Here is a 16,534-nt window from a genome sequence, read left to right as displayed (position 1 = left end):
TCCTTCACAAGAATAATATCTGAGGTCCACTGGGGGGAGCTAGAGGATAATGTCCCTTACAAATGTCACTAAAGGAATTCCAGATTCTTCTTAAACTTAGGAAAACAGATGGTCTGAGTTAAGTGAGTGTCTCCATATGAAAATGCAGTGTTTTTTTCTCTCTTTAAGAGTACTAATTAAAACAAAAACAATAATTAAACATTCGATATAACAACAATACAGACCTTCTGTTTTAAATGTAGCACAGCTGAACAAACATTTTAGATCCACATATGAAAGTCACTTGTTGCAGAAACTTTCCGCCATTTTGCTGAGGGGAAAGACAAACTAATTTTACTAGATTCAGGTGGGTAGCTTTGTCTGAAGGAGCAGGACAAAGTTTGAATGCTGCGGCACCTTTAAACCAAATTTTATCCAAGGTATAAGCTTTTGTTTGAAAGCACACTGCTTCCGATACAATGAAACAGAATTTCCTACATGTTTTTGGGCACCAGAAAACATACCAGTGAGTCCAATGGTATCAGTGGATACCATGTTGGGAAGGCACTAATGAAGGCAGTGTCTGAGATAGACTTGTGGAACAGTGAGTGAACAAACATATTTATGTATCAAATCATATTGTTTAAAATTAAATGTATGAGCCAGTGGTCTCTAATCAGGGCCAGTGGTCTCTTTTAAGGCTGAAGAGTAACAGCAATGCAACAGAAGGCAAATATAAGGTTTCCTCCCTCATATAAAGTCAATAAATGCCGTGTTAAACAGGTTATTTCAATGTTGATTGCAAGAGATTACGGTGTGCAGTATTGTCTGCTTGTATTTCCAACTCTTTGTGCCTATTAACATTCCTTTGCATTGCACATCCTGAAGGCCACACATCTTAAATTAATTTGCCTTTGCATTGTATCTGAAAATCCATTCAAAAAACAGCACTTCAGTTTTCTAAATGATATGGTGGTTTTTGTTGTTGATGTATGAGTACATGCTATCTGATAGTCGTGCGAGTGACTGTGAGCTTTACCATGAACCATGTCCCAGATACAGTAAATATTGTGCTGTCGCACACTGTGTTTGCTTGACTTTTCCTCAGCTTTCATCATCATCTGTGAATTTGTAGGACAAACAAAAGTGTTAACCTTGTATTATTGGTAATGAGCACGGGAGAAGCGATGTTCTTTTTTAGAGAATGATATAAGTCTGTTAAGAATAATTCAAAACCAAGTGTAAATATATTTAAACTGCACAGCTCCTCTTTCCAAATCCACAACTTTAAAAACAACAAAAAATCTATTTCACATTTCACATTCCTGAATCCTGCATTTGCTTGACATTTGTCCATGTTTACATTAGAATAAAAACATTTCAAACATATGAAATCAGGTTGCTTTAGTTATTAAATCATGACTATCTCTTTAGAAGATTGGACACGATTAAACACCGAGGCAGAAAAGAACGTTACTTACATCGGACGAGAATAAAATCTCTACAAAGGGTTTTTTTTTTTTACATTATTGAAAAAGGCAACATAAACAAAATCTGACATGAAAGTTCTATGATGTGGTTTCAGTAATACTGATGGGTTTATGCTGCAATTAGTAAGAATCAGATGCCTAGCTACAAAAAAAATCAGTTTGGAGGGCTGTTCTCAGGCTTGCTTCAAAAACAGATGCTTGACAAAATTAGACGCCAATGATATCACTGAAGTGAACAGAGCATCTTAACTGTGAGACAGGAGCATAAGTAATATAACAATGTTCCCTGATCTAGATTAGTTGAAAGCGAGCGATTTGAAAAGTGGGGCAGCGGCCCGTGGATTATTTTGTTAATAGATAAATCAATGAAAGGTTTAATCCAAGATATACCTTATGATTCATTGGTGGGATTGACACTGAAGAACATATGACTGTTCAACATGTCAAAGATCCCCTAGTTTCTACTCCATTTGCTACAATGGATTTTAAAGAAAAATGAATGGTGCACTTTAAATAAATATTTTATAACACCCAATGCTTCTTGGATTAGGGCACTTAACAACATTTTAAAACAATCCAGTAAACAATCAAAACAATATATCATTAATATAAAACTTACCTCCTATTTACAATTTATTTGCAATCCCAATGAGGACTGAACAGAATTTGGAGGGGCTTCCTGTCTGTGGATGATTTTTCGAGTAGGGAGATTAGCCTCTGCATTGCAACCCTGATTTTCCTAGGTGGTCTCCCATCCAAGTACTAACCATGATTGACCCTCCTTAGTGTCTGAGATCTGACGAGATCAAGCTAGCCTGGGCTATCCAGGTCAGGCCACAATACAACTTACAGCCAGGTCTATACACCAGGCTAGGAAAAATATTGCCCTATTTGGATTGAGACAATTGTATTACCGTATATGTAAAGATAAAATTGTTATGTTTGCTAGACAATGATGATATTATGTTTTCTTTACCCTCAATAGGTGATACTGGTGAAAAAGAGAAACGAGAATGACTACTTTTTGTTGATTCCCAGCAGCATGTCAGGTAAGACAAATCTATATTATAAGAGCTTGCCAGTACTTTTTCAGTTCTGTGGTTCTGCACATGCTAGAACCATGGAGCTCTGTGTGACATAAGCCCCACTTCTGTGACACCCTCTTGAAATGGAATTGTGTCTACAAAGCATTTTTTCCATACTGAATGGAGTCAGGAGTTTTTGCTGAGATCTGTGTGTGGATGATATCCCCGTTGAATTTTGCATTATGGACAATCCATGTGTACTTAGAATGGTATTCCCTTTTAGGTCAAAGGAAGTGACATCCATGGAAAGTTATCCATTGAAGTGAATGGAGAAACTCCGGTTTGCATTGGAATACTCTACTGAGCCAAGTGGCCAGTTGTGCCCTTGTCATATGTTTTTCTTATTTTGAGTTTGTAGCCATCTTCAGTTGAGTTTGTCATCTGAAGAGTACTGTTTTTTGCTTACATCAAAGAAAGCGTATTCCAAAAAATAACGCCAGCAGGTGAGCCTGGCTGCTGATCATCATCATATCAAATTGTGATGGAACGAATCATTCAGGAGATATGACAGAATACATTGATGGATCACACTGAGGCTTAGACTAATCCCAAGGGCAATCAGTGAATTAACAGCAGGAAATTCAAAGCAAAAGACAGTAGATCACTCAGTGAAATCCAAATGAGATGAGATTACATTTTAATGCACCCACCTGCCAGCTGCTGCAAGTTAAGGAACTGAAGTCCAAACATACAGGTAGGAAAGGCTGAGTGATGGAGCACCATGCAAGTCCTCAGAGATACCTGCCAGGAGACACAAGAGAAATATGGATCACAGAAGGCATAAAAGTGGGGACGTGGAACTGGAACAGGAGATAAGAGAGACATGGAAGAGAAATTCATGAGGTGCAGAGAGACAGAACACAAACTTGCACTTACCAGACTGGAAGTGCATTTGGGCTTCTTTTCCATGAAACAGGAAGGCAATTGCCTTCCTAGCCTCCACTGACTTTCCATATCAAGAGAGAGGATCATTTTGGGGGAAGTGCTTCATCTGCTTCACTTTTGCTATTTTTCAAGTCCTGTGTGTCAAGAGTCAGCATAAAGCAGTGCAAATTCTCAATAGGCCCTACCCTACCCACCCTGTAAAAGAATGAAGGGCAAGAGGATCTTTCTTCTTTCTGTTTTCATCTATGTGCCCCTCTCTCATTTTCATTCACAATGGTGCATTTATTTGGATTTGTTCATTATTATGTACATTTATTTCTGTGGTTCCTCTTGCATCTTTGCTGTTCCCACTGCTACACTTACTGTGCTGGTGGCTGCAGCTGGTTCTGGCCTCCAGCCAGATGCGAGGCTTATTATGTAAGTTATGCATGCAGCTACCCCTGCTAGGGGTGCCAAGTGCCTACTGAGGGCAGGAGAATTGCAGTCTATGCTGTACATTGCCTGTATTTGCACTGGTGAGCAGCAACAGGAAAATAGGAGACACACAACATTGGTGATGTTTCAACATCACTTCCGGGTAAATACCCAGAAGTGACGTCACTTCCCCCTATGCTGTAAGAACTGACCAAATCTCTATGGTCTTTACCACAGAGCATCGGCAACAATCCCAAACCTTGCCCCCAAACAGGTCCCATGGAGCACAGACATGAACCTGGCATCCCTAACCCCTGCACACTCACTTTAGTTATCAACTAATGTGATATCTAGGTCTTTCTTCTAAGCTCCATTGACCATTTATGTCTGTTCTGGCAATGAAGACCTTTTGTTGGTCTTGAATCCATGGAGAAGACGTAATTAAGGCCCTCACCCAGTTCTGTTTCTCTAAGAGCAAGTCCAATGGCTAGAAATACTGTGTTAAAATATTGCTGTTGAATATGAATACTGAATTAAGGCTACACAGATTATCATATAGATGTAGTATCCTGAAGAAAAGGGTTATTATAAGCACAGACAATCAACCTGAACAGCACTCTTCTGTAAAAAAAGAAAAGAATCTTGTTGAGAAGTAGGTATCAAGGGGGGCATTTAATAGTGTGGATTCAGCGCTGCCCCAGCGGAAGCAGCCTTCATCCTACTTAAGTGGCTCATCCTCCAACAGAAGAGCCACTTAAACTGATGTCAGGATGCTGTGTTCCTGCCATGATTTATATTGGCTTATTTTGCTAGTTAGCCATGTTGGAGTCTGTTAGTTTATTTAGCCTGTTTGCCATGTTTTATTACCTCAATGCTCTGGTCAGTACTTCCTGCATTCACACCTCTCCCTTTTCTTGGCCCTCTCACCTCTCCCCCATCCATCTCCATTACCCTCCAGAATGCAACCTTTGGATCTCCCTATCTGGTTGTTGTGATGGTTTGAAGTCTTCCCATGGGTTCTCACAGGAAGGGCTTGGGGCTAGAGCCTTGGGGTGATCTGCTATGACTCTTTGTCTTTGCCTCAGTTTCGACAAACTTTTGTCAAAAGTGCTTGCTTTCTCTGAATAAAGAAATCTTTTGCATCAAGTCAGAGGTTTGCTTTTCTGAGTAACAAAGATCCTCAGAACTGAAAGAAGTCCGTTTAGACAGGAGGAAGGCTTCAGACTTCGCTCAGTGAAGTGGTGGGATTGGAGGAGGATCTACCCCAAAATTTTGTCTCTGTTGAACCTTGTTGACAGCTAGAGGTGTTTGTTGGCAAACAATCTCAGCCTGAAATTGTATAATCCCTTAGTCAAGTGACAGGCTACATCTTCTTGTACCAATTTGCCTGTGCTACTTCCTGAAGATGGTCCTGGCTACCCTCCCCTGCACTTACTGCACTGGGAGGAAGAGTTGTCGACTCTTCCGTGGGCCACAGCAGGATGGGGAGTCACTGAAGTGTCAACCAGAGCCAGTAGAAGCATCAGGGAGCCAGCCAGGCCCAAAACCATGGCAATCCTGATAAATAAATTAAATAATATATACATACATAATAAATAAACACATAAGATAAGAACCCAATGTGATGGCAAGCAGTGCAACCGACAGTGGCATGGCCTGCGTCCCAGCTGCCCAGCATGCTGCCAGCAGGTGTCATTCTTGGGAGGCTGGTGGAGGCTGGCAGGAGACACCTGTTGAGGTTGGCCTTGCAAGTGATGGCCCACAGCCCAGAGCATGCTGAGAAGGGGGAAAGCTGACATAGGGAAAGCCCTCCCTTTTCTAGGCCAGATTGGGCCCAAAACACCAGCCCTTGAAGGTACCTGGAAGAGGTGAAGGGCACTTTCCAGCCAGCAGGTCACTGGCTTGGGGTTTTGACAATCAAGAGTGCCCTGCTCAGAGGAAAAGAGAGAGCCAGGTGGTGCTCTTCCCCAAGGAGCACCATTTTAAAGATGGAGAGAGGGAGCGAGTAGAGGAAGAGACAGGTCACTTCCCAAATGTGTGTGAGAAAGACCTGGAGGAAGAAAGGGAGAGAGAGCTGGTTGAATGTGAAGCCCACTCCTGAAGATCCAGCCTAGAGACAGGAATCCTGGAAAGAGCTGTGGTCTCATATCCTCAGAGGCCCCAGAAGCAGACAGCTGCAGTGCATACTTATATATTTATATTTATTCTTTCCTGTCCACTCAGAATGTTCTAGGTCAAAACGGATACATTTTTAAAGACTCTAATCAGTTGCTTGATCGAACTGTGGAAACTGTTTGACTGTCATCTTAGACTTCCCCCTGGGATTTCGAGATTATCTCCTGGAATATTGCCAGATGAAAGAGCAAATCCCTGGATATTGATCTAATTAATTACATATTTGACTGTTATTTCAAGAAACCTGGTCAATGGACACGGTGAATATTAAGCTTTCAATTTAGCAGCCTATACACACTAGAGGCCGTCATAAACTGGCTTAGCAATTTTGGTTAAATTTCCATATCTGACTTGATTTTAATTCTGGTCGATGCTTATCTCCTGCCTTTCAAAAATCAGAAGTTTCTTATTGCATACTGAGATGAATTATCTGATTAAACACATTTAAATGCACCACGTTTTATGTGAATAAAAACACAACACAGAAAAAGCAGTATATAAAATAAATGTAAAAAACCAGGGCAAGCAAACATAATTCTGCATCAACCAAGTTAACCCTCAAAAAGTAAAAAATAAACACTGCTGTGAGAAAAGGTTCTCAGCATTACTGTGTTGACATATTCAGGAAGGCTATTACTCCTAATGGTAGAAATCACTGCAAAGAAAGTTCTGGCACAGTAGAATAGATTCTACTCTGTTTACGTGTTGCACTGAAAGCAGAACTTTTATCCACAGATCAGAGCTGTTTTCCAGGTCTTGCAGACATATGGATCCTGTGTCAGGAAATGCCTCAGTGCATTATAATCAATGCCTTGAATTTCACAAAGAAAGAGGTGTAATGTGTCAATTAAAACTGACTTTTCCCACCATCTAAAACCTCTGTGTTATCATCATGAGCAGGGGTAGTCAACCTGTGGTCCTCCAGATGTCCATGGACTACAATTCCCATGAGCCTCCTCCAGCAAACACTGCCAGGGGCTCATGGGAATTGTAGTCCATGGACATCTGGAGGACCACAGGTTGACTACCCCTGATCAAGAGCACAGTACTTTGTATTTACCAGTAGAACTCATGTTGTACCTGTGGACATTCAGAGACTAAAAGCTTGAAAGCTGAGCCTGAGATTCCAAACTGTTATTAGGGAGTCACTGGTTCCCGGGCACAGCCAGTCAATTAAGAGACTTAAAGACCAATCACAGGCCTCCATTAATGGCCAATCACATGTCTTGGCAGGAGCTGCAAATGTGTATATAAGTTCCACCGTTCTGATTTGGAGCTGACTGTCCCTGTCTTACTGGGTTTAATAACTGATATAGGATCTGACAAAACTTTTCCATGGCGCCACTGTATACTGATGCAGAACTTGTTGATTTTCCGTCATAAAAGCAGATTCATTTGTTTTTCCCAACCAGTGAGTTGTGCAGTAGGTACAAATTACTGACACGATGCTCCTGTGACATCTAAATTACACGTCCGCATGAAACCAAACATGAAAGTTTCTCTGTTGTTCCTATTAGGAGCAATAAATTCAATGCATGTAATCATTTGGCAATTTGTCACATGGTGGGAAAACAGGTTGTGCAACCTATGAAATTGGTACAGTTGTGGAAGTTGAATTTAATAACAAATGTTTTAGTTTCTGTGCAAAACTGAAGACCCTCATTGCCATTTATTTTTAGAGATATCTTTTTCTCATTAAAGATTGTTGCTGGCAAGTATAACTTTCTAGAAAGTCAAGTGCATTATTTTGGGAACCGGCGGGACTAATAGTTCTGCCTAAAACAGAACAGCATTGGGTGTGTGTACTATTACAGTCTATTGGCCATTAAGTAAAATGTTACAAAAATGTTGAAATGCTTTAGCTGCTTTATGTTAGGAGCAGCTTCCCATAAATTTCCCATAATGATTTCCTTGCAGTAATTTATTTAACCTACTTGGCTGCCTGGCACAGCAAGCTGTCTCCCATTTCTTACCCAACAGACCATGACGAAACCTTACTAAACAAGAATTATTATTTCTTTTGACTGATTTCAGAGTTGATAGGACACATTACAGTAAAGTTTGCTTGTTAGTAAAAGAGGTGCTGACTTTGTAATAAGTTTAGGGTTACTTTTAAGCGTCTAATCGTCATATGCAACATAACCTGATATTTTACTTAATTGTGAGTCAATAAACAATGGCTCATTACTCAGTCATGAATAATTTCTACATTGTTGTTACAAAGTGACCCATTTAGTAGGATAATAAAATCAGAGTCCAGTAGAACCTTTAAGACCAACAAAGATTTATTCAGGGTGTGAGCTTTCGAGTGCAAGAACTCTTCCTCAGACTATGATCTCCGTACCTGACAGGGAATATATAGCAAAGATCAATTCTGTTACATCAGTAGACTGTGTCACAACCAAATACAGCTAATGATAATCCTTTATCAAAACAGCCAATTAATTCTTTGAATTCAGTGTAGTTTACAAAACCACAGGGAGAGACCAAACTGCCTGTTATCGGTGATCAAAGGCTCCCACCTCCCCATACGCTGCTTTCTCCATCCGTCTCCATACAACTGTGAAACATTCCTCCTAGGGAATTGCTGGTAACTATCTATCCCAAGGCTAGTGAGTCAAACTCAAAATTCCATTACATTGCCATATCTTACAGTCACATTATCCATTTTGAATCTATCCATTTAGTAGGATGTTTACATGTACAGATGATATTTTCTGTTAGCTACTCTTCTTCAGAAATGTCTGGGACAGACCTCCATTTGAGACTTTGGAGAACTTCTACCACTTAGAGAAGACACCTAAATTTCCAGTTCTGAAGCGGAACCCATTAATTACTCATAATTATTAATTTAGAAGTTAGAAATGGACTGTCAGGTCCTTTCTACTTCCTTAAGACCCTTTCAGTTGAGTGACTAACAATCCCTGGCTTACAAAGCCCCCACCCACTTTTTGAAAAGCTTGGCAGGCTCCAGGTTGGGGAAACCTGATCTACAGGCCAACTCTTTTGAAATACAGACAAAGTAGAGCCCCTATTTTCAAAGGCAGTAACTCCCTGAGTACCTGTGTGCAAGCAACAAAAAACTGTCCAGGTTGTAGGACTTCTGGGAACATCCGTTTGGCAACTGTGAGAAGCAAGGTATTAGACCAGATAGACCATTGATCCTGCACAATACTCATTGATGCCAATCTCCAGGTGGTTTTCTGGGATTACAACCCATATCAAGGCAAGAGAGATCAGTTCACCTGGGGGAAATGGCTATTTTGGAGGGTGGATTCTATGGCATTATCTCTCACTGAAGTCCCTCTCCTCCCTAAACCCACCCTTCTCAAGTTCCACCTTCCCAACCTCCCCAAGTTGGAGTTGCCAAACCTAACAATACAGTTACATCCATAAACGCCTCAAACCAAAGCTATTCCAAAATTAATTGGATTGTTGCATTTCTTTTGTGGTTTAGAAGCCATCCTGCCTAGTTCTTGGACTGGAGACCTGCTGAGAACACTAGAGTCATGATGCGGTTGCAGGCAATGGCAAAACATCTTCAAATGTCTTTTGTTTGGCTGCCAGACAACCTAGGATCTCCTGGCTATACTAAACACATGTCATACAATAAATTAAAAAGTAATTGATAGATTAGGATTTCCAGTTGTTGTTCTTCCTGTTTTCCTTTTGCATGATAAAATGAAATGAATTTAGCCTTCCTGAATTCAGCCCATGGAAGTTTAGCCTAGTTAACTGACCTGTCATGCACTCCTATTTGTAAGCCTGATTACATTTGCCTTGGTTGATCTCTCTCTGATGCCAGCCCACTTTTTTGCCCTCAGATGCTTGCATATTTTAGTACTTTAAAAACCTCCAACATGAAAACAGTTTATCGCTCACCTCTGGTGCATAACGATGCCTGTGTGCCAGAAGAGCAAGGCTGTGTAAAACAATTATTCAACTCCGCCGTTTGGTTTCTGAGAAGGTCATTGCTATGGAGAAGACATCTAATTCATTCATCGATAGACTCTACCAGATGCAAACTGGCACTGTGTGGCTTCTGCTTGGTTTTCAAAGAAGATTTTCCAGCGTATCACCAGGGATTTTTAATATGTGATTGTTCAAGTTGTCATTCAGAAGCCTGTGAGCAGACTGCGTATTCTGGACTCTTTCTTCCTTCATGTCTTAATTCTGTGACAATCTTGAACAGATCGTGATGTTGTCTCTAGGCCACATGAATAATACTTTGGGGAAAGGGAAGTCAATTCTTCAGTAAGGACATTGCTGTTCCGGTGTTATCTGTCCTTATGTTTATTTCTAGCCCTTATTTTGGTCAGATTGTATATGTATGCACATGTGCTTATGGTACTGTTTCTTGTCTACATTTATGTGTATATCTGGTTCTTTTGTACTTCCATCCATTTCACATGTGTACCTGATTTTTTCTTTAAAACTGAATGTTCAATACCAAGTTTAACTAAAGAGCATCGTGTTCACTGGACAGCTTATTTCATTTATCTTTGTTGCCTGTAACAAACCTTAATGGCTTAAGGTGTGTTTCAGCATAACTGTTTGATCATCCAAATATTATGAAAATAATGTATTTATCAGTTACATGAATACTGTGAATATCTGAATACTGGATATGTTCATAATAGTAGACTCTAGAACAGTGGTTCTCAATCTAGGAGTCGGGACCCCTTTGGGGGTCGAACGACCCTTTCACTGGGGTTGCAGGAGGGCAAGCAGCTTGGGGGGGGGCACCATCCACACAACAGCCTTGCGGAATAGATAGAGAGAGACCGTTCGATAGAGATAGACCGGAGTGGAAAAGAGTGAGATTGGCATAGAGGGATAAGAGGCAGAACTGAACTGAGAAACCCTGGGGGGGGGAACTAATTTATATACAACCATGAACAGTGGATCTTTGCACCATTGGTCAGTTTTGGTTTAATTGCTGTGAAAGAACCCTTGCATAATTTTATGGTTGGGGGTCACCACAACATGAGGAACTGTATTAAAGGGTCACAGCATTAGGAAGGTTGAGAACCACTGCTCTAGAACTAAAAGTGCAATTAAGGACAACCAAAAATGAAATCCTAAACACAATTGCACCCTTTTAAATCACTTGTAGTCAATGGATTCTGAGGGTGTATATCTGCTTAGGGTTACTCTGTAAATGCCACATTTTAGCTGTGGTAAGCTGTTACATGAAAGCAAACAGGAGTCTTCTAGTGGCATATAAATATTCACACAGCACAGTTGTTTTGAGTTGCCTCTTACAATTTATTTTCCCTGTGCCAGTGTGTGTGTATCTCCTTTTTGGGGATATACCTCCTGTAGCTGATGAAGTGGCTCTGGTTTTCTCCCAAATAATTTCTCCCAAATAATTTAAGGTACCATGAAATGCTTGTTTTCTTAGTGATCACTGAGTACTACATAACAAATGGCAAAAAAGGATCTTTTACACATTTCTGCCTCAGTGTTTCCCTACTATTGATTGTTGCCAAGCAATTTGGAACCTGGTGAAACATCCATCAGTTCTTTGTTTAGACATTGATCTGACTTCCACTGAAAAGTGTAGAAGAAAGATGTTTGTTATTACTTGATACCTCAATATGCTGATATCCAGAGGTGATTATACATTTTATTCTTTTCACTTTCCCCCTAATTTTACAGTATGTATTGCTTCAAGTTGTACTTATTCAAGCTGCAGTATCTTTCCATTCATTAAAACCTTCAATATAATAATGAAAATCTCTTTTCTTATCTTTTTTATTCCTGGGATTTCTGCCGTTTCTTCCATAAACAGAGGTAAAGACCAATGTAGAAAGTAATGAATTTAGTTCTTGTAAAAATGGTTAAAAGGGCAAGATTTATTTTCTTTAGAAAAGTTTTCATTTAGAAGAAGAAGAAGAAGAAGAAGAAGAAGAAGAAGAAGAAGAAGAGTTGGTTCTTATATGCCGCTTTCCCTACCCAAAGGAGGCTCAAAGCAGCTTACAGTCATCTTCCCTTTCCTCTCCCCACAACAGACACCCTGTGGGGTGGGTGAGACTGAGAGAGCCCTGATATCACTGCTCGGTCAGAACAGCTTTATCAGTGCCGTGGCGAGCCCAAGGTCACCCAGCTGGCTGCATGTGGGGGAGCGCAGAATCAAACCTGGCATGCCAGATTAGAAGTCCGCACTCCTAACCACTACACCAAACCGGCTCTCATTTAACCTGTTTAACATCAATATATATATATATTTAAAATCACTGCATATGAGGAGTTCTATTTTATTACATTTTAGTCCCATCTTCTCTTCATGAGCCTCAGGGGAGGGTGATATGTAACTGCAGTGAATAAATGATCAGGGTATGTTAGACTGAAGGAGCATGACTGGCTCAAGGTAACCCTGTGAACTCCAAGGGGATTTTAACCCAGACCTCCTAGAATCCTTTATCCACTATGGCACACTGGGTCTCTGGGCCTCTTGGAATTTCTTAGTTAACTTCTGATTTAGTAAAGAATTGTAGGAAGAGTGTTACAAAAATATCTGGGTTACTGATTTTTGATTATTTCCCAACTTTATGTAAGCGCATAGAGCTAATTTCCCAAGGTCTGCTGTCCAGTTTTACCTCTCTTGTTCTGGAAATTAATGTTCATCATTATGCAGTTTGAAATGTGAAGGACCTCTTACTGTGTAATGCACAAAAAAGCAATACATTTGCTAATAGGAAAAATACATTAGCTTATGAAGTGTAATTTTTTTTTGCACAAGCCCAAATTAAAGTATACCTGCCCTTGTTATATCTGTAGCAGTTTGTTTGAACATTTATGAACCCAACAATAGCTAGAGTCAAGGCTGAAAGCCCTCGAAACCTTTTTGTAGATCCCGAGAACAATATGTTGTTGAAAGTAAAACCTTTCCAAGCAACATTTGAAGATCTGAAAATGTAATGAGACATTGGAAAACAAGCTATATCAGCCTCTTGGGTTAAATAATTCTCTTTTCCTCTGTTTTTCCCCCAGTGGCAAATGCAATTCAAAGCATGAAAGCTGGCTCCTGTTTGTTTTGCATTTGCCGTTTTTTCAGAGACAGTAAGTGATAGTGGAAAGCAGCATAGATACCCATATCTTGAAGATGTATGTTGCTTACAAGACCACTTGATAACTTGCATCAACTTAACTTTAGAAGGATCTTGTATTCGATTCTAGAACTAAAAGTGAACCATATTTCTAAGTGTCTGTTGCCCCTGGTCAAGTACATAAATGCACCCTAGAGTATTCCTTAGAGGAGGGTGGCAACAGACATAAGAACCCTGCTGGATCAGAGCAGTGGTCTATATAGTCCAAAGCCCTGTTTCCCACATGTAACAATCCACCTGCTATAGAAGGCTCACAAGGAGGGCACAGATACTACCATGGAGGTGTCAATCTCATTTGTTACAAGGGCTAAATCTGGCATAAATGTCACTTTGTTGTGCCATAAAATGTAATGCCAGGTACCAGAGATATAAACTTTATAAAGGACACAGGCAAATTAACAAGATTGTTTTTTTACTTAAAATATAAACAAGTTTAAAACAATAACATGGTTACAGAATGTCCCTTATTTAACAGTCTGGCTCGAATAAACAGTTTTTATTACCATCTTCAGTGTTTCACTGCTCAGTTTCCTGATGCAAAATCAGTGAAAATTGAAAAACTGATGCTGTTGTTTGCAGTTACCAATTGTCTTTGAGTTTTGCAGCCCCTCCAGCTTCCCTCCCCCCTCCCCATCTGTAGTGTTCCATCTGCAGCCAGACTCACGGCTTTTGTCCAGTCGCCACCAATTTTACTCAGAGCTGCCAAATTCTTGAAGATGTCATCACCTGTGGTTGTGTCTTTCATTTGAAACATTTCAACAAATTCTTTTGTAACACGCATCTCTTCATCAACTCCACAAATAAAGATTGCAAACTGAACTGTGTTTCTTTGTCCTTTTTAGGGAAAGAAAATCTGTTAGAAATGGAGAGGAGGATCTCTCCAAGTGAAATAGTGTTGATTTCAGGCTGGGCAAAATCCACTCATGGCCTATGATGATAATGAAACATTTTGAAAAGGAAAGGGGGTTTAATGTAAAGAAAGGCAGCCAGTGAGGTGGGAAGGGAGGGAGGGAGATCTGCTGAACTGGAACGTATGAGATCGTAAATGTATTTTGAAATACTTAGCCAACTACTTCCAATCATTAAACAGTGGAATCCAATCCAAGTCTTGTAACTCCTAATTGGAGTATTTTTGAAAGAAAATAAAATTCTAGAGAGAGACAGAGAAATCTAATTTGAATTTTTTTTTTCAGAATGAGCTAAAATAATCTTTTAATTTCCTTCCCCTTATCCCAATGCATTCCTTTGCCATGTCCCCTTCCTTTCTTATAATGTTCATGTGTGACTCTGTGTTTGACCATAGACAACCCATACTGATCAGAGTGAGATGATGTCAATGTAAATTGTACTTCAGAAGAATCTCCCTCCCTCCCTCTCTCATTGTCTGTCTTACTTTCCCCCTTTCCCTCCCTCCCTCCTCCTTACTTCTCATCTCAGTCAATAGGTAGCAAAGACTAAAAGGGGAGACCTCAGCCCATGGAGGGAAGGTGGCTTCCCTTGGTATCTCTCCTCACATGATTAAGGTAGACAAGCAGGAGTGAGCAGTGACACACTGGCGGTGGCAGAAGCCCCAGGGAATGAAGAAGAAGAGAGCTCACAGGCTAGATATGAGCCCTATATAATCCTGTTGCAGCCCGTGGGCCATATGTCTGACAACCCTGTGCTAAAGCCTCAGCTTTCTGGTCTGGGTCCCCTAGTATGATTGTGGAGGCTACATTTAGCCATGATGGCTAACAGCAGATGCTAGGGCTGATCTGCATTAATTGTAAAGCTATGTAAACTTCTGGGCATCACATTCACAACGTTACATGGCGATAAATTCCTTAATGGCTTATTGCTTGAAGATGTACTTCTGCTCATCTGTCCTGAAACTGCTCTTATCAGCTTCTGAATATTCTGGGAGTACAAGAAATCTTTCTTTCTATCCACTTCTTTACCATATATGATTTGATAAACCTCCTCATGTCCCTCCTCTTTGGGTATCTTTCAGTGCAGCCCCAAACAGAGTTACACTGATTTCAAAGGACATAGAAGAGGATAAATCTGTTTAGAAGTAAACTGCTAGCTCTTAAACTGAAAAGCACTTTAGCCCATTCCTTGAGGGAAGGGTGACCTGACCCCTGATCATTTTAGCATGACAGCCACCTCGAATTAGTTACTGCCCATTTTTATGAGGCTGATCAACTGTTTCTAGTGGCAACTCTGGTCAGTATGCAACCTACAGGACATCAGCCCATGTTCACTGTCAGTGGAAGCACAAAGCCACATTAGTCTGATACAATAATCATTATATTCCGTAGTCCTAAGGTGAGCAAGATCAGGCTGATCAGGCTAAACACATTTCCCTCCTCCCCACAAATGTATTTAGATCCATAATCTACTGATCTACAGATGCTGAAGTATGCAACTAGGTGTTCAACATGAAAAATGTACAGATCGTTCAATGAGGACATCTATGTGCATGATCCCCCCCCTTTTAAAAAAAAATTTTTATGAACACAGATGCAAATACCATAAAAGGGGAAGCATGTAGGAAAGCCTCATTCATTTGTTGAGCAAAAGGAGTAGCTTTGTTATCACTAGAAACAGCATAAATGTATTTGTGGCAAAACCTTCTTCAGAGAAAGGGTGTTTTTTTAAGTTTGGTGAACAAATAGTACGACTGCAGAAAACTCTTACTTAAAAGGCTGCAAATGAGTGTTCACTTAGGCAAGCACAATTTGTTTGGAATTTTTCTACTCTTAAATATTGTTGGAAAAAGTGAAATGGAAGTCGGATTTTAACCACTGTAACTTTCCACAGTTTGGGGCTGATTAGCTTCTGGCTGACAGCTGGAAAAGTATTCATTTCAAATGTTTGGCCAATAGCCTCAAGAAGAGGAGAAGTACAGGAGAATGACAGTGCATAGTCTATATTCTAAATCTCAGTAGTCTATATTCTAAGTCAGTGCGTAATCTGTATTCTAAGTCTCAAATTTAGACTTATAAGATAAATGCTAAATGAAACACTGCATGTTTTTATTTAAATTGCTGAGAACTTTCACCAAATAACAATCAAGTTGCCACTTGCTCAAATTGTGTCTGCAGTTAGTTCCAGGAAGATTAATATTATCCTTAGATGAGGTTTTATGGTGTGGAACTTTCATTTCTGAAATTTTCCAAGATCTTCTTTAAGAAAGCTCTTCCTTAAGAAAGCTGTTAACTTAAAGCTGGATTCTTACAATTATATATAAAATAAATTATTTTATAGAAATTTGGGCTATCACCTTTATTATTAGATTCAAGTGGGCAGCTGTGTTGGTCTGAAGGAGCACAACAAAATCAGAGTCCAGTGGCAATGTACCTTTATTATTATCACTATAATGATGATTATCAATTGCACTTTTATGCCACCT

General features: G+C 40.0%; 1 protein-coding gene across 8 annotated transcripts in view; it reads left to right on the top strand.

Moving 5' to 3' along the window:
• The window catches only part of THRB (thyroid hormone receptor beta), a 184,297-nt gene that overhangs the window by 111,369 nt on the left and 56,394 nt on the right, over window positions 1-16,534 (top strand). For all 8 annotated transcript variants that reach the window (XM_077302752.1, XM_077302751.1, XM_077302750.1 and 5 more), the window contains one exon: window positions 2,455-2,518. In XM_077302752.1, the coding sequence (XP_077158867.1) occupies window positions 2,455-2,518 (64 nt within the window). The remainder of the gene's footprint in view (window positions 1-2,454; window positions 2,519-16,534) is intronic.

This window comes from Paroedura picta, chromosome 11 (assembly GCF_049243985.1).
Source record: "Paroedura picta isolate Pp20150507F chromosome 11, Ppicta_v3.0, whole genome shotgun sequence".
Lineage (NCBI taxonomy): Eukaryota > Metazoa > Chordata > Lepidosauria > Squamata > Gekkonidae > Paroedura > Paroedura picta.
This window is presented reverse-complemented; position numbering and strand designations above follow the sequence as displayed.